Genomic DNA, 20,841 nt, shown 5'->3' on the forward strand with positions numbered 1-20,841 from the left:
CACGCGGCCGCTGAACGCTCCTGCGCGGCTCCCTCCCGCCGCGCCGGCGGCCGCTGCTGGCCGCGGGGCCAGGCGCCACCGAGCAGGCGCCGTCCGGGGGTGGGTGCTCCCAGCCGGCCTCCTGCAGCCCCAGGGCACGTCCCTGCACAGAGATAACGGGCCAGCGCGGCCTGAGCCAACCGTCCCTGCCTATGCCCCTCGGCTTGCCCGTCACGTGGTGTCTGACCACCCCCCGCCAACAATCCCCGCACACTGCTCCCTCCCTCCCGCGCGCGCGCGCCTTCTCCCCGCCCCAGGCGAGCTGATTCAGTGTCAGACGACCCGGACAAAAGGAGCATGCGCAATGGTGAAGACGCTGGGGGGGGGGTCCGCTGTGGAGTCATGAGCGCATGCGTACTGGTGGGAGGGGGGGTCTCCCGAGCAGGGTGGGCAGAGCATGCGCAGTGGCCTCGGGCTGGCCTTATATAGGCTGCGATCAGCTGATCGGCTCCGCATTGCAGAAGGTGGAGTTCCGGTGGCGTAGTTATGCAGCTACTGCTTCTCCCGTGTTTGCTGGCCGCCGGTAAGCGGGGCCGGGCCACTGTTGGGAGCCGCTCACGGGGCGGTGGTAGCTGCGGGTGGACTCTGGGTTGGGGTGTTCCTAGTTTCCTCGGTGCCTGGGCTGGCTGGGGCTCGCCCCTGCGGGCGGAGGGAGTGGGGCAGCCTTGCGGTTGGAGGAAGGGCGGGGAACGGCTCTAGCCCCGGGAGCTGCCCAGGGGCAGCGGGGCTGGTGTGTGAGTGTTTGTAGAGGGGGCTGAGCAGAGACACCCGGGAGCGCTGGGCCAGGTCCCCTTCCCGCCGCGGTGCGAGTGGGTCGGGGGCGGGCGGGCGGGCTCAGAGGTGTGTGTGATCCAGGCCAAAGCCTGCGCTGTCCCTTGCACTCTGTGTGCAGTCGGTGCTACACAAAGAGATTAGGTAAATACCGTCCTCGGAGCTTCGTCAGATTCAGCAAATGCAGCCTGGGGCGTGACCCCGTAAGTGCCAGAGACTGGAGCTAACTAATCAGACCTGCCGTGGAGTGAGAGCCGCGAGTAGGCACAGTCAGTGTCCCCCATCTAACACTAGACTCTTTAGCTCTATATCTTAAATGTTCAAAGGTTCTTTTGTTTACACACATTTTTGGTATCAAGTTTATGGGCACGTTCTTCAAAAGATAATGCCGACTCATTGCTATAAATGACACAGCATTGTAAAACTATGTGGACTGCCAAAACCCTGAAGAAAAGAAAAAAGCATAGAAGAGAATGTTGTAGGTGGAGGGTTGGGAGAAAATAAATCTTGCCTGGAGCCTTACTATTGTACTAATGACACTGCATTACTCACCATGGTGTAATTTAGTTTGATACTCAGTGCTATGGGTTTAGTATTTTACCAAGCAAGCAAGTGTTCATTGCCCCAAATAGTCTGTATTTTTAATACAACAGAATATTGGGGGAGTTGACAGATAAGGTGATAGATGAAGAAAGGAATAAACAAAGACTCTTGGGGGTGGTTTCTTGAGGCGTAGTGTTCATCACAGGTCCTTCATAAAGTCATATCTTAATCTACCAAAAAAACTAACAGATCTTGAAAAATTAACCTGGTACCTAATTCAAAAACACATACCCTAAATAGGAGAGCACTGTCTAGGGACAAAGTGCAGATGAGGAGAGGCCAACCTCCACACCAATCTAAAGCAAATACCTGCCAGCAACTACACACCACACCACAGAAACACTAACTCAGGAACCAATCCCTGTGGCAAACCTCGTTGCCTGCTCTGTCCCCCTATCTATTCAAGTGACACTATCACAGGACTCAACCACATCAGCCACACCATCAGAGGCTAATTCGCCTGCACGTCTACTAATATTATGTATGCCATCATGTGCCAGCAATGCCCCTCTGCCATGTACATTGGCCAAATAGGACAGTCTCTATGTAAAAGAATAAATGGACACAAATCGGACATCAGGAATGGTAACATAAATTGTAAGGAGAGTGATCACTTTAGATAAGCTATTACCAACAGGAGAGTGGGGTGGGGGAGAGAATCTTTTGTAGTGATAAACACACATTTTTTCATGGTCTGTGTGTGTAAAAAATCTTCTGTATTTTCCACAGTATGCATCTGATGCAGTGAGCTGTAGCGTACGAAAACTTATGCTTAAATAAATTGGTTAGTCCCTAAGGTGCCACAAGTACTCCTTTTCTTTTTGCGAATACAGACTAACACGGCTGTTCCTCTGAAACCATACAAAAGCCAGTAGGAGAACACTTCCATCTTCCTGGATATTCTAAACAGATTTAAAAGTAGCAATACTTGAACAAAACAAACTTCAGAAACAGACTTCAAAGAGAAACCACAGAACTAAAATTCATTTGCAAATTTCACACCATTAATTTGGGCTTGAATAGGGACTGGGAGTGGCTGATGCATTACAAAAGCAGCTTTGCCTCTCCTGGAATTGACACCTCCTCATCAATTATTGGGTGTGGACTACATCCACCCTGATTGAATCGGCCCTGTCAGCACTGGTTTTCCACTTGTGAGGTAACTCCCTTCTCTTCATGTGTTAGTATAATAATGCCTGCATCTGTAACTTCTACCCCATGCATCCAGTGAAGTGGGTTCTAGCCCCCGAAAGTTTATGCCCAAATAAATCTGTTAGTCTTTAAAGTGTCAGCGGACTCCTTGTTAGTCTATCTAAAAAAACAGCACGGCTACCTCTGATACTTTACCTCCACACCAGTAACTGAAAAATAGGATTGTGCTAAGACTTCTAGCAGGATACTGTATCTCATCAGGGATTCTGTGCTACTGGCTGGAAGCAGATATACTTGAAGTTTGGAAATCCTACCAACTTTTTTCCCCTAACTGTAAAGGCAAAGAACCCTTCTTTATTTTCCACTTGCCAGCCCAGACTTCTGCTAATGGCTGTGTCCATTACTCTGTTCCTCTGTCAGCCTCTTTACTGCAGATGATGAGGTGTTTCTAGTCTACCCTTCAATGGGTCTCTGTGGCTTAGGTTTTTTTTTGTTTGTTTTTTTTCCCCCTCAGTGAGGAGCTCTGATGCCTTTGTCTGCTACTGTTCATAGCCTTGCCAAGTGTTGGGAAAGTGAAAATGACATTATTTTGTCCGTTTCATAGCTACTCACAGGGTTATGAATGGTCAAGTGAAAATTGACAATACTCAGCAAATCCTCACTCTGTAGCTCTGAACAGCAGCAGAAATATTGCAGTTGTCTGTAGACTAACTAGGGAGACACAGCGTCACTCTGACTAGAAAAGTATTTGTGCAGTCAATAGCTAAAAACTCTTTTCAAGGTTCCTTCCCCACTCTGAACTCTAGGGTACAGATGTGGGGACCTGCGTGCAAGACCTCCTAAGCTTATTCTTACCAGCTTAGGTTAAAACTTTCCCAAAGTACAAACTTTGCCTTGTCCTTGAACCGTATGCTGCCACCACCAAGCGTTTTAAACAAAACAGGGAAAGAGCCCATGTGGAGACGTCTTCCCCCAAGCCCTACACCCCCTTTCCTAGGGAAGGCTTGATAAGAATCCTCACCAATTTGTACAGGTGAACACAGACCCAAACCCTTGGATCTTAAGAACAATGAAAAATCAATCAGGTTCTTAAAAGAAGAATTTTAATTAAAGAAAAGATAAAAGAATCACCTCTGTAAAATCAGGATGGTAAATACCTTACAGGGTAATCAGATTCAAAACATAGAGAATCCCTCTAGGCAAAACCTTAAGTTACAAAAAGACACACAAACAGGAATATACATTCCAGCACAGCTTATTTTACCAGCCATTAAACAAAAGGAAATCTAATGCATTTCTAGCTGGATTACTTACTAACTTAACAGAGTTTCTGAGACTGCATTCCTGATCTGTTCCCAGCAAAAGCATCGCACAGACAGACAACCCTTTGTCTCCCCCACCCCCTCCAGATTTGAAAGTATCTTGTCCCCTCATTGGTGATTTTTGGGTCAGGTGCCAGCGAGGTTATCTTAGCTTCTTAACCCTTTACAGGTGAAGGGGTTTGCCTCTGGCCAGGAGGGATTTTATAGCGCTGTATACACAAAGGTGGTTACCCTTCCCTTCATATTTGACAACTCTCCTAAACTATAGTCTGCAGAAACTGACGGCATTGGTCCCCCCCACATAGCCAAAAGCTTCTCCCTTGTAAATGAGCAAATGGATTTTTAACCCTTGAGTACAAAGGAGGTTTTAAGCCATAACTCAGTCACAAATTGTTCTTTAGGTGACTTTCTGGCTGTTTAGAAAGCCATAGAAATAACTGATTAGGAGACCGCAGCAAGTCATGCTGAAAAGATAGTGCAGTTGGCCAGTGGTATGAGACAGCTTTTTTGTTTTAATATGTAACTATGTTCTGAGAAGTGCTTTCAGAAAAGTTTCAGACTTTATGTACAGTATTTAGGTAAACTATGATAGTGAGGGTGAATTAGTCTGATTATAAAAGGGTGTGTGTGGTGGGTGAGGGGGCTGCTATAGGCTGGGAAGGGGCAGCTTGTTAGTTCCTGATGCCATTTCTTGGTACCTTGATGTCCTATGCCCAGGTTCTGGGTGTCCTTTCCCCCACCTCCATGTATGCTCCTGCCCTTCCCCTGGGTTGGGTGTCTGACTACAGTGGCTGGAACGTGGGGAGAGGAGAGCTATTTCAGCCTGCTCCCCAGTAGCCAGCCTGATGTCAAGCTCTGCTGGCCACTCCAGCTGTGTGTGTGTGATATAAAAACATTGCTGTGTCCTGTTCTCCTCTGAGCTATTGTGGGGCTGGAAAACGTTTTTTTTTTTTTTTTCAGGGGAGGAATGTAGGTCAGCCTCCCATACTTCAATTGGGGTGGTGGGGGAGGTGTGCTGCAGTGGGCCCTGCCTGGTACTGCTGCCTCTGTGTGAAACAATTGAGGACAACAGAGGACTTTTGTTAGACCTGTTTGTTGTTCTGACACCATTCAGTGCTCTGTGCTTGCTCACATGAGTCTTGCTCTGGTCACTAATTGACTTCTCCATGACAGAATCCTGCAGATTCAAATGTTGCAGCATAGTTTGACTTCATGAGCTAGTTTTATTAAAGTCTAGCTTTGGTTGTCATGTCTCAAAGGAATTGTTTGGAAGCTCATTTTAGTGTGGCTGATGGCCTCAAATTTTTACATTCCGTTATTCATACCCATGCATTCATCACCTTTAATTTTAAAGAAGACACTATAGAAATCCAACAGGAATTTTAAGGCCTGCTTATATTACAAAGCAAGTACTCTTCTCAGGTACAGATGCCTTTTAAAATATACTTGCTAAATTGGGTGCCCCACTAATCATCTTGGTCTTTCATTGTGTAGCTCTGACAACTGCTGCTTTTCTTCCTCAATCCTTGAGCTATCCCTTTCTGCTGTGTTTTTTTTGGATGCAGTTGGTAGGTATCAGTTGGTATGGAGTATATGAGATGGACCTATAACTGAAGAGTCAGAAGACTGAGACCAAGTCTACACTATAGACCTATATTGGTATAATTATGTCGCATGGGGGTGTGAAACATGCACCCTCCTGAGCAATGTAGTTATACTGACCTAAACCCTCCTGTAGACAGCACTGTCGAGGGAGGGCTTCTCCAGTTGACAGAGGCACCATAGGAAGGTGGATTAACTTTGTCTGCATAGTAGTATCTTTAATAAAGTGCCATAGCAGTGTAGCTGCACCAGTGCAGCTGAAGAGCTGTATGTGAAGACAAGCCCTGAAGAACTGGACATGTGGGTGAGGCATAACAAATGCACGTTGCTTTGCCTGTAAGACTTTTACTCAACAAGATAAAATGGCAGGTAATGTAGAGTGAAGAAGCTTTAAAACTGTTTAGACCAGGTTTGGGCAAACCTTTTGGCCTGAGGGCCATATCTGCGCAGGCCATTGTATGGTGGGCCATGAATGCTCACTAAATTGAGGTTGCGGTGCAGCAGGGGGTGAGGGCTTCAGCTGGGGGTGCAGGCTATGGGATGGGGCCAGAAATGAGGAGTTCAGGATGCAGGAGGGGGCTCTGAGCAAGGGGTTGGGGTGCCAGGGAGGGAGGAGGAGGCTCTGGGGGGGGTGGGTATGGGATGCAGGAGGATGCTCTGGGCTGGGATCTAGGGGTTTGGAGCGGGAGGGGATCAGGGCTGGAGCAGGAAGGGGCTCATGGGTTCAGGCTCCAGGCAACGCTTGCCTCAAGCAGCTCTCAGAAACAGTAGCATGTCTTGCCTCCAGCTCCTATGCAGAGGCATGTCCGGGTGGCTTTGCATGCTGCCTGTCTGCAGGCACTGCCCCTGCAGCTCCTCTTGACTGCAGTTCCCAGGGGCAGTGCTTGGGGTGGTGCGGCATGTATACATTGGAGCCAGAGCAGGGACACGCTGCTGCTTCTGGGAGCCGCAGCACACACGTGTGGAGTGGCCTCCAACCCCGTTTCCTGGCTGTAGCATGGAAGCAGGGCAAGCCCCAGATCCCACTCCCCAGCAGGAGCTCAGGGGCCAGATTAAATTGGCTGATGGGCTGGATGTGGCCCACGGGCTGTAGTTTGCCCATCCCTGGTCTACACAGATTGTACGTCCTCTAGATTCTCACGTGATACATGAATTATCAAACAGCACAAGTGAATTCATTTGTGGGAGGAAAGAAAGGGCCAATAGTTGAAGACAACATAATGGGTCCTGAGCATTCTTTCCAATGTAATAATTAGGACCCTACCAAATGCATGGTCTATTTTGGTCAATTTCATGGTCCTAGGATTTTAAAAATTATAAATTTTATGATTTCAGCTACTTAAATCTGAAATTTCACATGTTGTGATTGTGGGGTCCGACCCAAAAAGGACACGTGTGTGGGGGGGGTGTCACAAGGTTATTGTAGGGGGGATTGGGGTACAGCTACCCTTACTTCTGTTCTGCTGCTGGTGACTGCCCAGCCTTCGGAGTTGGAGAGCAGTGGCTGCTGCCCAGGAGTCCAGCTCTGAAGGCAGAGCTGCCATCAGGAGCAGCGCAGCAATAAGGATGGCATGGTATGATATTGCCACCCTTACTTCTCCACTGCTGCCTGCAGAGCTGGGTCCTCAGTTAGCAGCTGCCACTCTCTAGCTGCCCGGCTCTGAAGGCAGCAGCAGAGAAGTAAGGGTGGCATGGGATGGTATTGCCACCCTTACTTCTCTGCTGCTGCTGGCAGGGCACTGCCTTCAGAGCTGAGTGCCTGGCCAGTAGCCACCACTCTCAGCTGCCCAGCTCTGAAGGCAGCACAGAAGTAAGGGTGGGAATACTGCGACCCCCCCCCCATAACCTTGTGACCCCCTGCAACCTTTTTGGGTAAGGATCCCCAATTTGAGAAACACTGATCTCTCCCCCCATGAGATCTGTATAGTATAGGGTAAATGCGCATAAGACCAGATTTCATGGTCCATGACCTGTTTTTCATGGTTGTGAATTTGTTAGGGCCCTAATAATAATCTGTTGGAGGATGTTGCTCTTAAGTCACACTTCAGATACTTAGGCCTGGTATAAACAGGCTTTTGTACAGATTCCTCTATTTTGGTCAGGGTGTGACTTCTTTTAACAAAATAGTTGTACTGATACAATCCCGCCCCTTAGGCTAGATAGTTCTATAAGGGAAGGGGGAGTAAACTGTACTGGTACAAGCACCTTATACCAGGATAACAGCATCTGCGCAGGGGGGGATGTACTCCATTCATACTGGCATAATTAAAATGGTACAACTTGTGTGTAGACAGGCCTTCAAAATGTCTTTTAAAATGGTAGGTCTAGGGCTAAAGAACTGTTCTTTCTGAGGGTAGCTCAGAAACATGAAATTAAACAATACGTGTTGAGTTTCTGGAGAGCAAAGTTGCCCTGCAACTTGTTGGCTGCTTATGTGTAGTGAACAGTTGCCATTTGTACAGAACTACTTGACTCTCTAGGCTCTAAGGCTTGGTTTATACAAAAGCCAGCTGAAGTTGTGTACATTAAATTAAAATAAGTTTTATAAACTTGTGCTGAGTACTCCTAAAGCACAAGGGGCGGGAGCATTAAGCAAACAACTGATTAGAAGCTTAACGAAAAGCTTGTCTTCCTCCATCAGGTAGCGTTGACCTCTTTGATATTATAGTTAGTAAGAACTCTCTAGGAACAGTGGAGTCTGGTCTGTGGTGGCTCAGATAATGAGGGTTTTTAGCATGTGTATGTTGAAAGTTCTTGCTTTACCCATTGGGATAGATGAACTGTTACTACAGCCTGTCTTTGGTCCCATGGGCTGTTCCTGCTTCAGCAAATTTTATACTAGCTGTCTCTCACACACACACAATTTTGAACACCTGCAATAGAATTAGAGGGTATAATGGACAGGAATTCTGAAAAGGTCAATTTACAATTAGTTTCTCAGTCCATTCTGCTCCTTCCTGGTTAGGGAACAGTTAACACATTACTGTACAACTGTCTTGTTTTTCTTCTAGAGACAAGGTGGGTGAGGTGATGTTTCTTTTACTAACAAAAGTTGGGCCACTAAAAGATAAGTTTTCAAACTTAGAGTTCTTCAGGTCTGGGAAACGTACCCAGGGCATGTCTACATGACAGTTAAGTCAACGTAAGTTAGTTCAACCTACAGCCATCACAAGTTAAATGTGTGGGAGGAATATTGTAGTGTAGATGCTCACACCATTAGGTCAATGTAAGCTGCCTTATGTCAGCCTAGCTCTGTGGTGTAAACCAGGTCTATGAATGTCACTGCTCAGTACAAGGTGGAACAGATAAGGCGTTAACACACATTGCAGGAGACCATTCAGGGTGAAGCAGCAGTTAACACCTCTACTGTCTGAGGACAGATAGTTCTAATGATTCATAAATCTCTAGTGTCTTTATTAAGGCCCTGATATTTGGTGTCTGACTGAGCTCTGAATTGAAGGTCCCAAGCTCATGTTTTGAAGGTGGTGTTTCCTTTGAGGCGGACTGAGGTGAGACATGGAGTGGTCACCTTGTGGAAAGCGTTTGCCCGTGGGTGATGGGGTGTGGTTTGCCTCATCATTTTACTGTCAGGGTTGATTCTTCCAGAACACTTTTGTAGTTTTTCTATCTGTTTAGAAACCAGTGTAGTAAAGAGTTTCTAAACATTGCTAAATTGAAGCAGTTCTTATGTGTAGGTAAGGCCAAAGAGCAAAGCTTAACTTTCTGCATCAGATAGCAGCTTAAAGGTAACATCCTTTCAGTCCAGTATGAAGGGACACTTGAGTGTTTGCACTTTTTGCTCCTTTAACTTTTTTTAAATCTCTTCCTGATTTTGTTTTGCATTAGGAATTCTGGTCTCTGATACCCACATTTCTCTAGAAGATCATGCATAACTGGAGAACTAGCAGGCTTGGAGAACTACCAGCCTCAGATTTTGGGAGTCCATTTCTTCTCTTTTTTTAAAAAGAAAAAAAGTTTATCATTGTAAGTCTCCTGACGCTTTCAGAGTTAGGATGAACTCTCTTAAATGTGCACACATTTCCTTCCTCCTGTTATGGGCTACTTCACCCACCCTCTCCCCACCCCCATGGCATAACATTCTCTCATTCTCACTCCTTAGTCCACATTACTTGGTAGTCTCCAGCAATTTGCCCTAGTCTCATTCCTCTTCCTATAGGTATTTTCTCCCCCACCCCACTACTCCCCTCTCCAGTCTTTTCCTCTTCCCTTGGCATGCTGTATTCCTGACCCTTCTCCCAGGCCTCATGCTATTCTTCCCCTATGGCAGGTTTGAGCGGGTCTGCCTACCCTGTAGGGGGAAGCTGCTCTTGTGGTGGCAGTGTGAAAAGGGGAGCTGCGCTACTGGGGTTCCATCTGCTCTCCCTTCTTTCTGTGCTCATAGCTGGAGTACATGCCCTGCTCTGTGGTTCTGGGAACACAGAGGTGGTGGATCCCTAGTGCTCAACTTGCCCCACTAGGACTCTCTTAGTCTGCTGTTACTGGCCTAAAATGTCAGCTCTCCTGTGAATTGGTGACTAGCCTTGATGCAAGGGAAATACAAATGCTTTGTGTTCAAATATCTTTCTCCTGCAGCCTCTGCTTTTTGGGGAGGTGGAGTGGGGGAAGAAGGAGGCATGGCCAAAGTGCAGCATATTCTAGTTAGACATTTCAGCAGTCACTCCTACTTGCTGTGTGTCTTGTAACCTTTCAAAACCGAATGGAGGACACTGACTCCTGAGATGCAGTCTGGTATGTTTTGAAGGATGCAAATATGAGTGCTAGAACATGGTGATCAGGTAATACAAAACAGTGCTCCTGGGCAACAAGGTGGAAGATGGTGATTGGGTGTTAGAAGTTGGAGTGGTAATGTTTCACTAATGCTCCTCTGTCTGGACCCAGGGGTGGCGAATTATATGGGCCCGTGGTGCCCATGCTTCAGGAATATTCAGGACTGGGGCCCGGCTCCACCAGTGTTTTGGAGCCAGGTCTGCCGGCTGCTGCTGAAGGATAGGCTACAGCACAAGAGCAGGCTGAGGCAGCTGGTTACTGCTGCACCAGAGGAGGGGAGGAGGTGCACACATGATTGGCAGCCCTCCCCTCTTCTTTCTCCCCCCCCCCCCCCCCCACTGTCCTCCAGCACCCACTGGGAGGTGATGCCAAGGGGGCTTCCGGCAGGGTACCTCTGGGTCTCTCTCACCTAAGCAGCTGCTGGGGCTTCAATGAGTGTCTGACCCTGTGATCCACGCCCGCAGTCACCGCTCCTGCCCCACGCTGGGCAAGGGGCAGCCCCATCCCCCATGAGGCTACAGTGAGGGGCAGCAGGGGAGGAAGCCACATGTGGTGGCAGCCCCCCCTTCCCCTGGCACCCACCACAGGAGAGGCTAGGGGGCTTTCTGGGCCTGAGGAGGAGCACATGCAGTGACAATAGTGCAGGGTGAGTGTGCTGCTGGAAGGAGGGGGGGCCCCTCCCCTGGAGCTTGCTGCTGCTGGTGGGGAGAGTTCTCTCTGGCCCTAACCCCAGGGCAGCCTGTCTGTACCCCAAGCTCATCATCCCTGGCCCCCACCCCAGAGCCTACACCCAAACACCCTCCCAAAGCCTACCCCTTGCACCTCTTCCAGAGTTCTAGATTCTTCCAGTCAGGCTGCAGTGTGTGGTACTAAAACTGAACTTGTTCTGGTAGATGACCTTTTGTCCATCAACAAAGGAAGCTCTTCCATACTTCTCCTGGCTGACCTCTAACACTTCAATAGGAGCTTTAGGAACCTGCAGGTGTAAATAGAAATACCCTGAAATGGCTCTGGACCTTAACCTTTGGGGTTTGATCCAAGATGATGTGTAGCTGTTCCTCAACTTCCAAAGACCTCAGTTGTGGAATCTCATAAGGCTTGAACTCCTTCCTGTCCACACCTACGGCTCCCTCTGTTCCATATCTATCTGAAGCAATTGAGAGAGCAGGGAACTGCCTTCTAAAGCAGAGCTGAAATATGGCACCTAGGCCTCCTGTGCAGACAGAGGGGAGAAGAGCCAGTCCACACAAAATTAAATATAATACCTACTTATTGACCCAGTTCATAATCCCTCACAGCTTTGCTGTAAACCACTGGTTGTAAAAAGTAGCAGATTGTAAAAGTTTCCGGTGGGGAAGGGGAACTGTTGTAGAAGCTCTTGTAAAGAGAAGAATGAAAGCTGTAATAAATAAATTAAATAAAATTTAAAATCTAAAAGTGGATGACAGCAAAAATAATACACTGGATAACTAAAAGGTTAATTTCATTTGGTTTATCCAGCAAGTACTAAAAGCTGTGTGATTGTAACGGACAGCACTTCGTCCTCACTTCTCCCCAGTCCTGTCCAGTACTGGTAACAAACCTAGTGCTGTCACTGTGAGGATTCACTCCTCCTTTCATGTGAAAGATGCTATTATGAGAGAATAGGGATTTGAGAGGGGCAACTCTTTTCAGGACTATAAACTACAAACTTTAAATTTCTCCTGGCTATCATCCCCAATTAAATAAGTCTTAAAAGGAGCAGAGATCTTGCTGTTGGGGGTTTCCTTCTTGCATTTCATATAATAGTCAATTACAACACAAGACTTACATAGAGGGAGAAAAATCCTGAAACTGGTAGCTGTAGAAACAGAAGTACAGTGGGGGAACTTGTAGCTCATCAAGCTATCTGTAGCATTTATATTAGCAATAATGCAAGGAAACCTACAGGCCTGTATCCTGTAAGACATTGACTTCAGCTGTTGGCATAAGGCTTGAGGCTGATGAACTTTGCCACACTTAAATGGTGCAATGGCCACCCCTGACTTTTGGGGAATTGGGAATAGAATGTTTAAGGGGAAGTTTGTCCATAACGACACCAGGCAACCACAGGAACGTGAGCTAACACCAGCTTTTGGACATTTTAGGATAGGAACATCTGCAGATGTCTGATGGCAAGAGTGCCATGGCAACAAATTGACATATGATTAGTATATTAATTATTTCAACTTTCCTAAAGGAGAAGGGCACCCCAACATTAGTAGGGTGAGGAAATATAAATAAGGAAGAGGGGAGAACCCCCCTACTGAATAGGCATTGGACATAGTGGTGCCAGCAGAACGTATTATAAAAGTTGTATCCCTGCTTGTGGGCAGGAGGGGAGAGAGATGTAGCCCTTGGGAGGTGCCAGGATGATGGCCGGCGGTGATGAAGGTAATAGCTAACATTTCAGGTTGTTCTGCAAGGGGTAGTATGAGTATATAGAATGTATGTCCAGGAACAGAAATTCTGCAGATGGCTATTCTGTAGTGTAGAGTTGGGGAATGTGAGTTTGGCTAGATGAGGTAGTCATTGCTACCAGCTAAAGGCTGATTGGTAGAACTAGAATAAACCAATGACCTGTGTCCACAAAACTCATTTGGTTAGTCACCATCACTATAGCCACTGCGAGCAACTGATTCTATAGTTCATATCTTCATTATTAATCTTGCCTCCCATCCTGTGCTTTCCTGTTTCTTGCTTCTTTACAGCTGAAAGGATACTGTTAGGCAGCTGACTGTCCGCCTGCCTCAGCTTCCCCACAGGAATGTCTTGTTCATTCACCTTCTAAAGCTTGTGGCTTCTCCTGATACCTGACAGAAGAACAATCTTCAGCAGAAAAGTCCTGTGTGCCATGATTGACTTGATGGGCACTTGATATACCCCCTCTTGTATTGCATTGCATTGCTCTGCTGCTGAATTCAGGAGTGAAGAGCAGATACTAAACCAAGTTCACTTCTTTTAAAGCTACTGGTGAAAAGCTATGTGGGGATGCTTTGTTGTGACCTAGAGGCTCAATCTGAGTGTCCATACAGACTATTGTTAAAAGCACTGCAGCAAATTTATAATCTACACAACTTCCGAAAATGAGCTAAATGTATTTTTGGGTACTTTCCCAACCAGTTTCTGTGGTTTTTACAATCATATTTCCAAATTTTGGGCCTTTCCAAGCAAACAGGGAAACTCACTAAAAAGGAAGTAGTACTGTCAAATGCATAGGGATACAATAATAGAAAATATGGCTTTCAGTATAAGTCTTCTGTTTTATTTGCACCATAAAATTATTGGATGGTGTTCCTTAAATCTTATTACAGCTGTGTCTTGCTTACTGTAAGAAGTACAAGAGACTTGCATCACTCTGTTAGTGTTCTTTATATCAGCCTGGTAACCTGAAAAAAGATGCTTATTCCCACTTTTTCTAATCAAAGGATGCTCATTACTTGCATGCCTTGCTGGCAAATAGAGCAATCCATGGCTGCTCCTGTTTTATGAATCCCTGTCCAATATAGAGCCAAGGAGCAGAAATTTGTATTAAAGGCATGCAGCTGAAAGCTGATGATTCATGTGTGGTTAACAAATGTTTGTTCTGTCAAAAGGTTGTAGTGGCCACATAAACAACTAGGCACAAAAAGAATAGGACTGACTCTTAACCATCCTGAAGAAAGAAGTTTGTGGAAAAGATCTGATGGACTTGTTTCTGAGTTATGCCTAAGTTCTTATCTAAACACAATTATCCTAGTTTAACAAAAGGTGGGTTTAAAAAAACAAACCTGTTAAACCAGTGCAAACCCCTCTGACTTATCTTTGGTTTAAAGCAGGCCTATTGCACTTTAGTTTAAAAATAAAAAAATTAAAATCAAAAGCCTGGTTTTAAATATAAAAATCTGCACAGAAGATTACACTGACATAACACAATAGGTTTAATACCCCCTTAATCTAGCGCTCTTATTCACTGTATTGCCATCATCCCTATCTAGTTAAACTGATCCACTGCTACACTTGTGCTTTTTCAAAAAACTTCTGAATTCATTACTTCAAATGTTTCAGTAGTATGGGCCAGTAGACAGCCTTGTTTGTCACCCAGCTTCTGCCTGAACTGGGGTTTTTCTTGCTATGAAAGGATCCTCAAATACAAGTTGTACTTCAGTTCCATAGGATTAGAGGAGGCTTTTCACAATGTCTGTGGCTGAGACTTGGTAAATGCAATAATGGTTAGGGCCAACTAAAGTTTAGGGAATCAGGATTGTGAGAAAAGAATAAGAACAGCCGTACTGGGTCAGACCAAAGGTCCATCAAGCCCAGTGTCCTGTCTTCCAACAGTGGCCAATGGCAGGTGTGCCAGAGGGAATGAACAGAACAGGTAATCGTCAAGTGATCCATCCCCTGTTGCCTATTCCCAGCTTCTGGCAAACAGAGGCTAATGACACTGTCCCTACCCATCCTGGCTAATAGCCATTGATGGACCTATCGTCCATTAATGTATCTAGTAATAACTTTATAATATCTCAAAAGGTGATTCTGCCATTAAAATAACATGCCATCTAATAGTTCCTGAAGCTACTCTGAAAGGTGCTGGTTTCCTACCCATCTTCATCCTACCCTCCTCATATTTTCCTCACAAAACCTACATCCATCAAAATGAAGAATTAATAAAATGTCTGTAACAGATATCACTTGTCTTGTCATGCTCCATAGCAGCAGTTGCTGTGCTTTACCTTGTACTAAGACTGACTTCCTCAAAAAACAAACAGCACAAGCAAGGAAGAGGGATGTCATAATTAACCATTCCCTTGCAATATATTCACATTCAGGAGCTGATGCCTCTACCAAAGCAGCTGCCAAATCAAAGGTTTTACTAAGCAAATGGGAGGGGAAAAAAATGCCTCTGTAGATTATTATCTTATAAACCACCTGAGGTGGTCTCCTAAGGGAACTTATGCCTAGTAGAAGTATACTGCAGTTGAATGATTTTCTTTTTGTCAGTCAGTAAAGTTCAATCAATTTCATTAGACACGTAAATTGGACACCATATGCTAAACCTCACTCATAATAAATGAATGCGGGAACATCCGACTGCTCATAAAATCATTACAAGAAAAACTAGTCAGGTCTGTGTCAAAGAAAAGGCTGGAGCTTTAGCAGAAGGTTGTATCTATTTGAGAGTATAGTTTGACTAGATGGGAGCAGTCTGGGACCTGAGTTTTAATAGCCCATTATGCCAATCTCACTAAACGCAAATAGAAATTTGACAGGTAGCATTATGCAAACAAATATACAGAGGGGCTTTAGAAACAATGACTCCGGAGCAAAATGAGGACCACTTCCCTTACTAATCAGTGGGCAGAAAAGAACATTCAGCTTCTGATATCTCATCTATAGACGTCAGTAACTATCCACTAGTGAATCAAAAAGTAAATTCCAACCAAAAACATAATCCACTCTTATTATTCCCAAATCTCAACAATATGAATCTCCTGACATGTGGAGCAAGCAGCTCCACAAGACTTTCTTACTGGTCTTAAAGATGCTCTGATCCAAATACTTTGCCTATAAGCAAGGGCCTGTGGATGGATTACATAGTGCTATGAAATTCTGCAGAATCATACTCTGAATATAAGCTTTTGTTTTTCTGAAAACTTGTATTTTAGATTTTATGGTTGTAAAGGTAATCTTCCAGACAGTCATTGGTGTAAAGTTATTTAAAATTGTTTTTCTGAGTCTGTAGACAGCCTCAAACTATCGCTGATAGTGTGAACTGTTCCCCATTCTACTCAAGGGAATGTCCATTCTGAAATCTAATGCAAACATTGCGTTAAACAAAAAATCAGTTGCAATATCACAGCCCAAAAGGCTGTGGCCGCAAGAAAAGTCCACAAATTCTAGTCCCTGATGGCACTGTGGCAACATTTGAGAAACGCTGACTTAGGCTATGTCTACACTAGAGACCTTACAGCAGCACTGTGGTACAGATGCAGCTGTGATTCTGTAACATCTCTCATGTAGCCACCATTTTATGTGGGTGGCAGAAGCTCTCCTACCAACCCAGCACTGTGCACTATATCCCTTATGCCGGCAAAACTGTCGTTTGGGCAGGAAATGGTGTTTTCACGCTGCTGAGTGACCTAAGTTTTGCCATCGTAAGTGGTAATGTAGCCATTGCCTTAGTATGAAACTAGCTTGTTTGCATTGGTGTCATGGTCTCCTGATGGGAAGACTATAATCTCACAGGTTAAGTATTGGGGCAGCTACCCAAATGTTAATACTGCCCCTAACTAGTTCAATGTTCAAAAGGATCATTGCTTTTCCATATCAGTTTTCCAAGTTTAATTCACTTTGAGGAAAAGTAGGGGAAATAAAGCAGCCCAGTCGGAGCATTGTGGTTCTTCAGAAACCCACACTTTAGAAAGCTGGTTCAAGAAGGGTTTAATTGATCTGATGGCATATTAAATATACAAAAATATGTATGCATTAGAACTTGGCGTTTATTTGTGTTGAAGGTATGGGTAGGGATTGGTAGTAGGTGGGAAGTGGGGGGTGATATCTGTGTATAAACCTGACTATAATCTGCATAAATTCCTACCCTTACATTTTAGGGTAGGAATCGGTGTCTTAAATCTATTTTAAAAAGCAAATTGAACTTCTCTAGGGGTATGTCTACACTACGGAATAAGGTCGAATTTATAGAAGTCAGTTTTTTAGAAATCGGTTTTATATATTCGAGTGTGTGTGTCCCCACAGAAAATGCTCTAAGTGCATTAACTCGGCGGAGCGCTTCCACAGTACCGAGGCTAGAGTCGACTTCCGGAGCGTTGCACTGTGGGTAGCTATCCCATAGTTCCCGCAGTCTCCGCTGCCCATTGGAATTCTGGGTTGAGATCCCAATGCCTGATGGGGCTAAAACATTGTAGCAGGTGGTTCTGGGTACATATCATCAGGCCCCCGTTCCCTCCCTCCCTCCGTGAAAGCAAGGGCAGACAATCATTTCGCGCCTTTTTTCCTGAGTTACCTGTGCAGACGCCATACCACTGCAAGCATGGAGCCCGCTCAGGTAACCGTCACCCTATGTCTCCTGGGTGCTGGCAGACGCGGTACGGCATTGCTACACAGTAGCAGCAACCCCTTGCCTTGTGGCAGCAGACGGTACAGTACGACTGGTAGCCGTCATCGTCATGTCTGAGGTGCTCCTGGCCACGTCGGCTGGGAGCGCCTGGGCAGACATGGGTGCAGGGACTAAATTTGGAGTGACTTGACCAGGTCATTCTCTTTAGTCCTGCAGTCAGTCCTATTGAACCGTCTTATGGTGAGCGGGCAGGCGATACGGACTGCTAGCAGTCGTACTGTACCATCTTCTGCCGAGCAGCCATGAGATGTGGATGGCATGCAGTCCTTCTGCACCGTCGTCTGCCAGCCAAAGATGTAAAAGATAGATGGAGTGGATCAAAACAAGAAATAGACCAGATTTGTTTTGTACTCATTTGCTTCCCCCCCCTCCCCTGTCTAGGGGACTCATTCTTCTAGATCACACTGCAGTCACTCACAGAGAAGGTGCAGCGAGGTAAATCTAGCCATGTATCAATCAGAGGCCAGGCTAACCTCCTTGTTCCAATAAGAACGATAACTTAGGTGCACCATTTCTTATTGGAACCCTCCGTGAAGTCCTGCCTGAAATACTCCTTGATGTAAAGACACCCACTTTGTTGATTTTAGCTCCCTGAAGTCAACCCTGTAAGCCGTGTTGTCAGTCGCCCCTCCCTCCGTCAGAGCAACGGCAGACAATCGTTCCGCGCCTTTTTTTCTGTGCGGACGCCATACCAAAACAAGCATGGAGGCCACTCAGCTCACTTTGGCAATTAGGAGCACATTAAACACCACACGCATTATCCAGCAGTATATGCAGCACCATAACCTGGCAAAGCGATACCGGGCGAGGAGACGACCTCAGCGCGGTCACGTGAGTGATCAGGACATGGACACAGATTTCTCTGGAAGCATGGGCCCTGCCAATGCACGCATCATGGTGCTAATGGGGCAGGTTCATGCTGTGGAACACCGATTCTGGGCTCGGGAAACAAGCACAGACTGGTGGGACCGCATAGTGTTGCAGGTCTGGGACGATTCCCAGTGGCTGCGAAACTTTCGCATGCGTAAGGGCACTTTCATGGAACTTTGACTTGCTTTCCCCTGCCCTGAGGCGCATGAATACCAAGATGAGAGCAGCCCTCACAGTTGAGAAGCGAGTGGCAATAGCCCTGTGGAAGCTTGCAACGCCAGACAGCTACCGGTCAGTTGGGAATCAATTTGGAGTGGGCAAATCTACTGTGGGGGCTGCTGTGATGCAAGTAGCCCACACAATCAAAGATCTGCTGATATCAAGGGTAGTGACCCTGGGAAATGTGCAGGTCATAGTGGATGGCTTTGCTGCAATGGGATTCCCTAACTGTGGTGGGGCTATAGACGGAACCCATATCCCTATCTTGGCACCGGAGCACCAAGCCGCCGAGTACATAAACCGCAAGGGGTACTTTTCGATAGTGCTGCAAGCTCTGGTGGATCACAAGGGACGTTTCACCAACATCAACGTGGGATGGCCGGGAAAGGTGCATGATGCTCGCATCTTCAGGAACTCTGGTCTGTTTCAAAAGCTGCAGGAAGGGACTTTATTCCCAGACCAGAAAATAACTGTTGGGGATGTTGAAATGCCTATATGTATCCTTGGGGACCCAGCCTACCCCTTAATGCCATGGCTCATGAAGCCGTACACAGGCAGCCTGGACAGTGGTCAGGAGCTGTTCAACTACAGGCTGAGCAAGTGCAGAATGGTGGTAGAATGTGCATTTGGACGTTTAAAGGGTCGCTGGCGCAGTTTACTGACTCGCTTAGACCTCAGCAAAACCAATATTCCCACTGTTATTACTGCTTGCTGTGTGTTCCACAATATCTGTGAGAGTGTTACTGGCCTGGAGTGGTAAAGTGTCCTACCATGAAGGACGCAATAAGGCTGCCCTCCCCAGAAACCTTTTGCAAAGGCTTTAGGACTACATCTAGGAGAACCGCAAATTAATCAGAACCAGGGCAAAGTAATCCTTTCACATGCTTGCTTTTAAACCATGTATAGTATTTTAAAAGGTACACTCACCAGAGGTCCCTTCTCTGCCTGCTGGGTCCAGGAGGCAGCCTTGGGTGGGTTCAGGGGGTACTGGCTCCAGGTCTAGGGTGAGAAACAGTTCCTGGCTGTCGGGAAAACCGGTTTCTCAGCTCACAACAAGCAAGCGATCTACAACCTCCTCCTCCTCCTCATCTTCTTCGTCCCCAAAACCTGCTTCCGTATTGCCTCCATCTCCATTGAAGGAGTCAAACAACACGGCTGGGGTAGTGGTGGCTGAACCCCCTAAAATGGCATGCAGCTCATCATAGAAGCGGCATGTTTGGGGCTCTGACCCAGAGCGGCTGTTCGCCTCTCTGGTTTTCTGGTAGGCTTGCCTCAGCTCCTTCAGTTTCACGCGGCACTGCTTCGGGTCCCTGTTATGGCCTCTGTCCTTCATGCCCTGGGAGATTTTCACAAAGGTTTTGGCATTTTGAAAACTGGAACGGAGTTCTGATAGCACGGATTCCTCTCCCCAAACAGCGATCAGATCCCGTACCTCCCATTCGGTCCATGCTGGAGCTCTTTTGCGATTCTGGGACTCCATCATGGTCACCTGTGCTGATGAGCTCTGCATGGTCACCGGCAGCTTGCCACGCTGGCCAAACAGGAAATGAGATTCAAAAGTTCGCGGTTCTTTTCCTGTCTACCTGGCCAGTGCATCTGAGTTGAGAGTGCTGTCCAGAGCGGTCATAATGGAGCACTCTGGGATAGCTCCCGGAGGCCAATACCATCGAATTGTATCCACAGTACCCCAAATTCGAGCCGGCAACGTCGATTTAAGCGCTAATCCACTTGTCAGGGGTGGAGTAAGGAAATCGATTTTAAGAGCCCTTTAAGTCGAAATAAAGGGCTTCATTGTGTGGACGGGTGCAGGTTTACATCGATTTAACGCTGCTAAATTTGACCTAAAGTCCTAGTGTAGACCAGGGCTAGAAGTTCATGTGGAGTAACTATTTACTTAGGGTATGAGAGACCTTCAGATGTGCAATTTTGAAAAATTTACTTCTCTTTAGCAGCTGTGGCAAGCCCCCTCTTGTGGGAGAAAAACTGCGTGAAGGGTCCTGAGATATGGTGTCAGAATTTGCGGACTGCGTCACAATGTGGAGCTGTGAAACACTGTCAGCAAACTGTCTGGAACAAGCCTTCTGTGGTGAGTGTAATTGAGACTTGTTCCACTCTACTGTTCAGTTCATCGGTATTTTCATGTGCTGCTTAACTGTTTCTAAAATTTGTGTCTGACTTGGAGGAGGAAGGTGCCATTTGAATCACACTTTTTTCCAGATGTTCAGGCCATCCAAAATTCTTGCATCAAAGACTTGGTTACAATGCGTTAACTCAGATCTTAAAAAGAAATAGAATTGTCTTATGCAAGCTATGGAGGGAAAGGAAGACCACTCTGCT

At 46.3% G+C, this 20,841-nt stretch overlaps 1 protein-coding gene across 2 annotated transcripts in view; it reads left to right on the forward strand.

Moving 5' to 3' along the window:
• The first annotated feature begins 430 nt into the window (after window positions 1-430).
• PSAP (prosaposin) overlaps window positions 431-20,841 on the forward strand; it is a 41,204-nt gene continuing 20,793 nt past the window's right edge. Inside the window, exons 1-2 of one of the 2 annotated variants that reach the window (XM_084633261.1) lie at window positions 431-562; window positions 20,454-20,590. In XM_084633261.1, coding sequence (XP_084489387.1) covers window positions 526-562; window positions 20,454-20,590 — 174 coding nt within the window. In that variant the 5' untranslated portion in view covers window positions 431-525. The remainder of the gene's footprint in view (window positions 563-20,453; window positions 20,591-20,841) is intronic. The other variant, XM_084633262.1, reaches the window with a different exon arrangement.

This window comes from Lepidochelys olivacea, assembly GCF_965140295.1.
Source record: "Lepidochelys olivacea isolate rLepOli2 genome assembly, chromosome: 7".
In the NCBI taxonomy this organism is placed as follows: domain Eukaryota; kingdom Metazoa; phylum Chordata; order Testudines; family Cheloniidae; genus Lepidochelys; species Lepidochelys olivacea.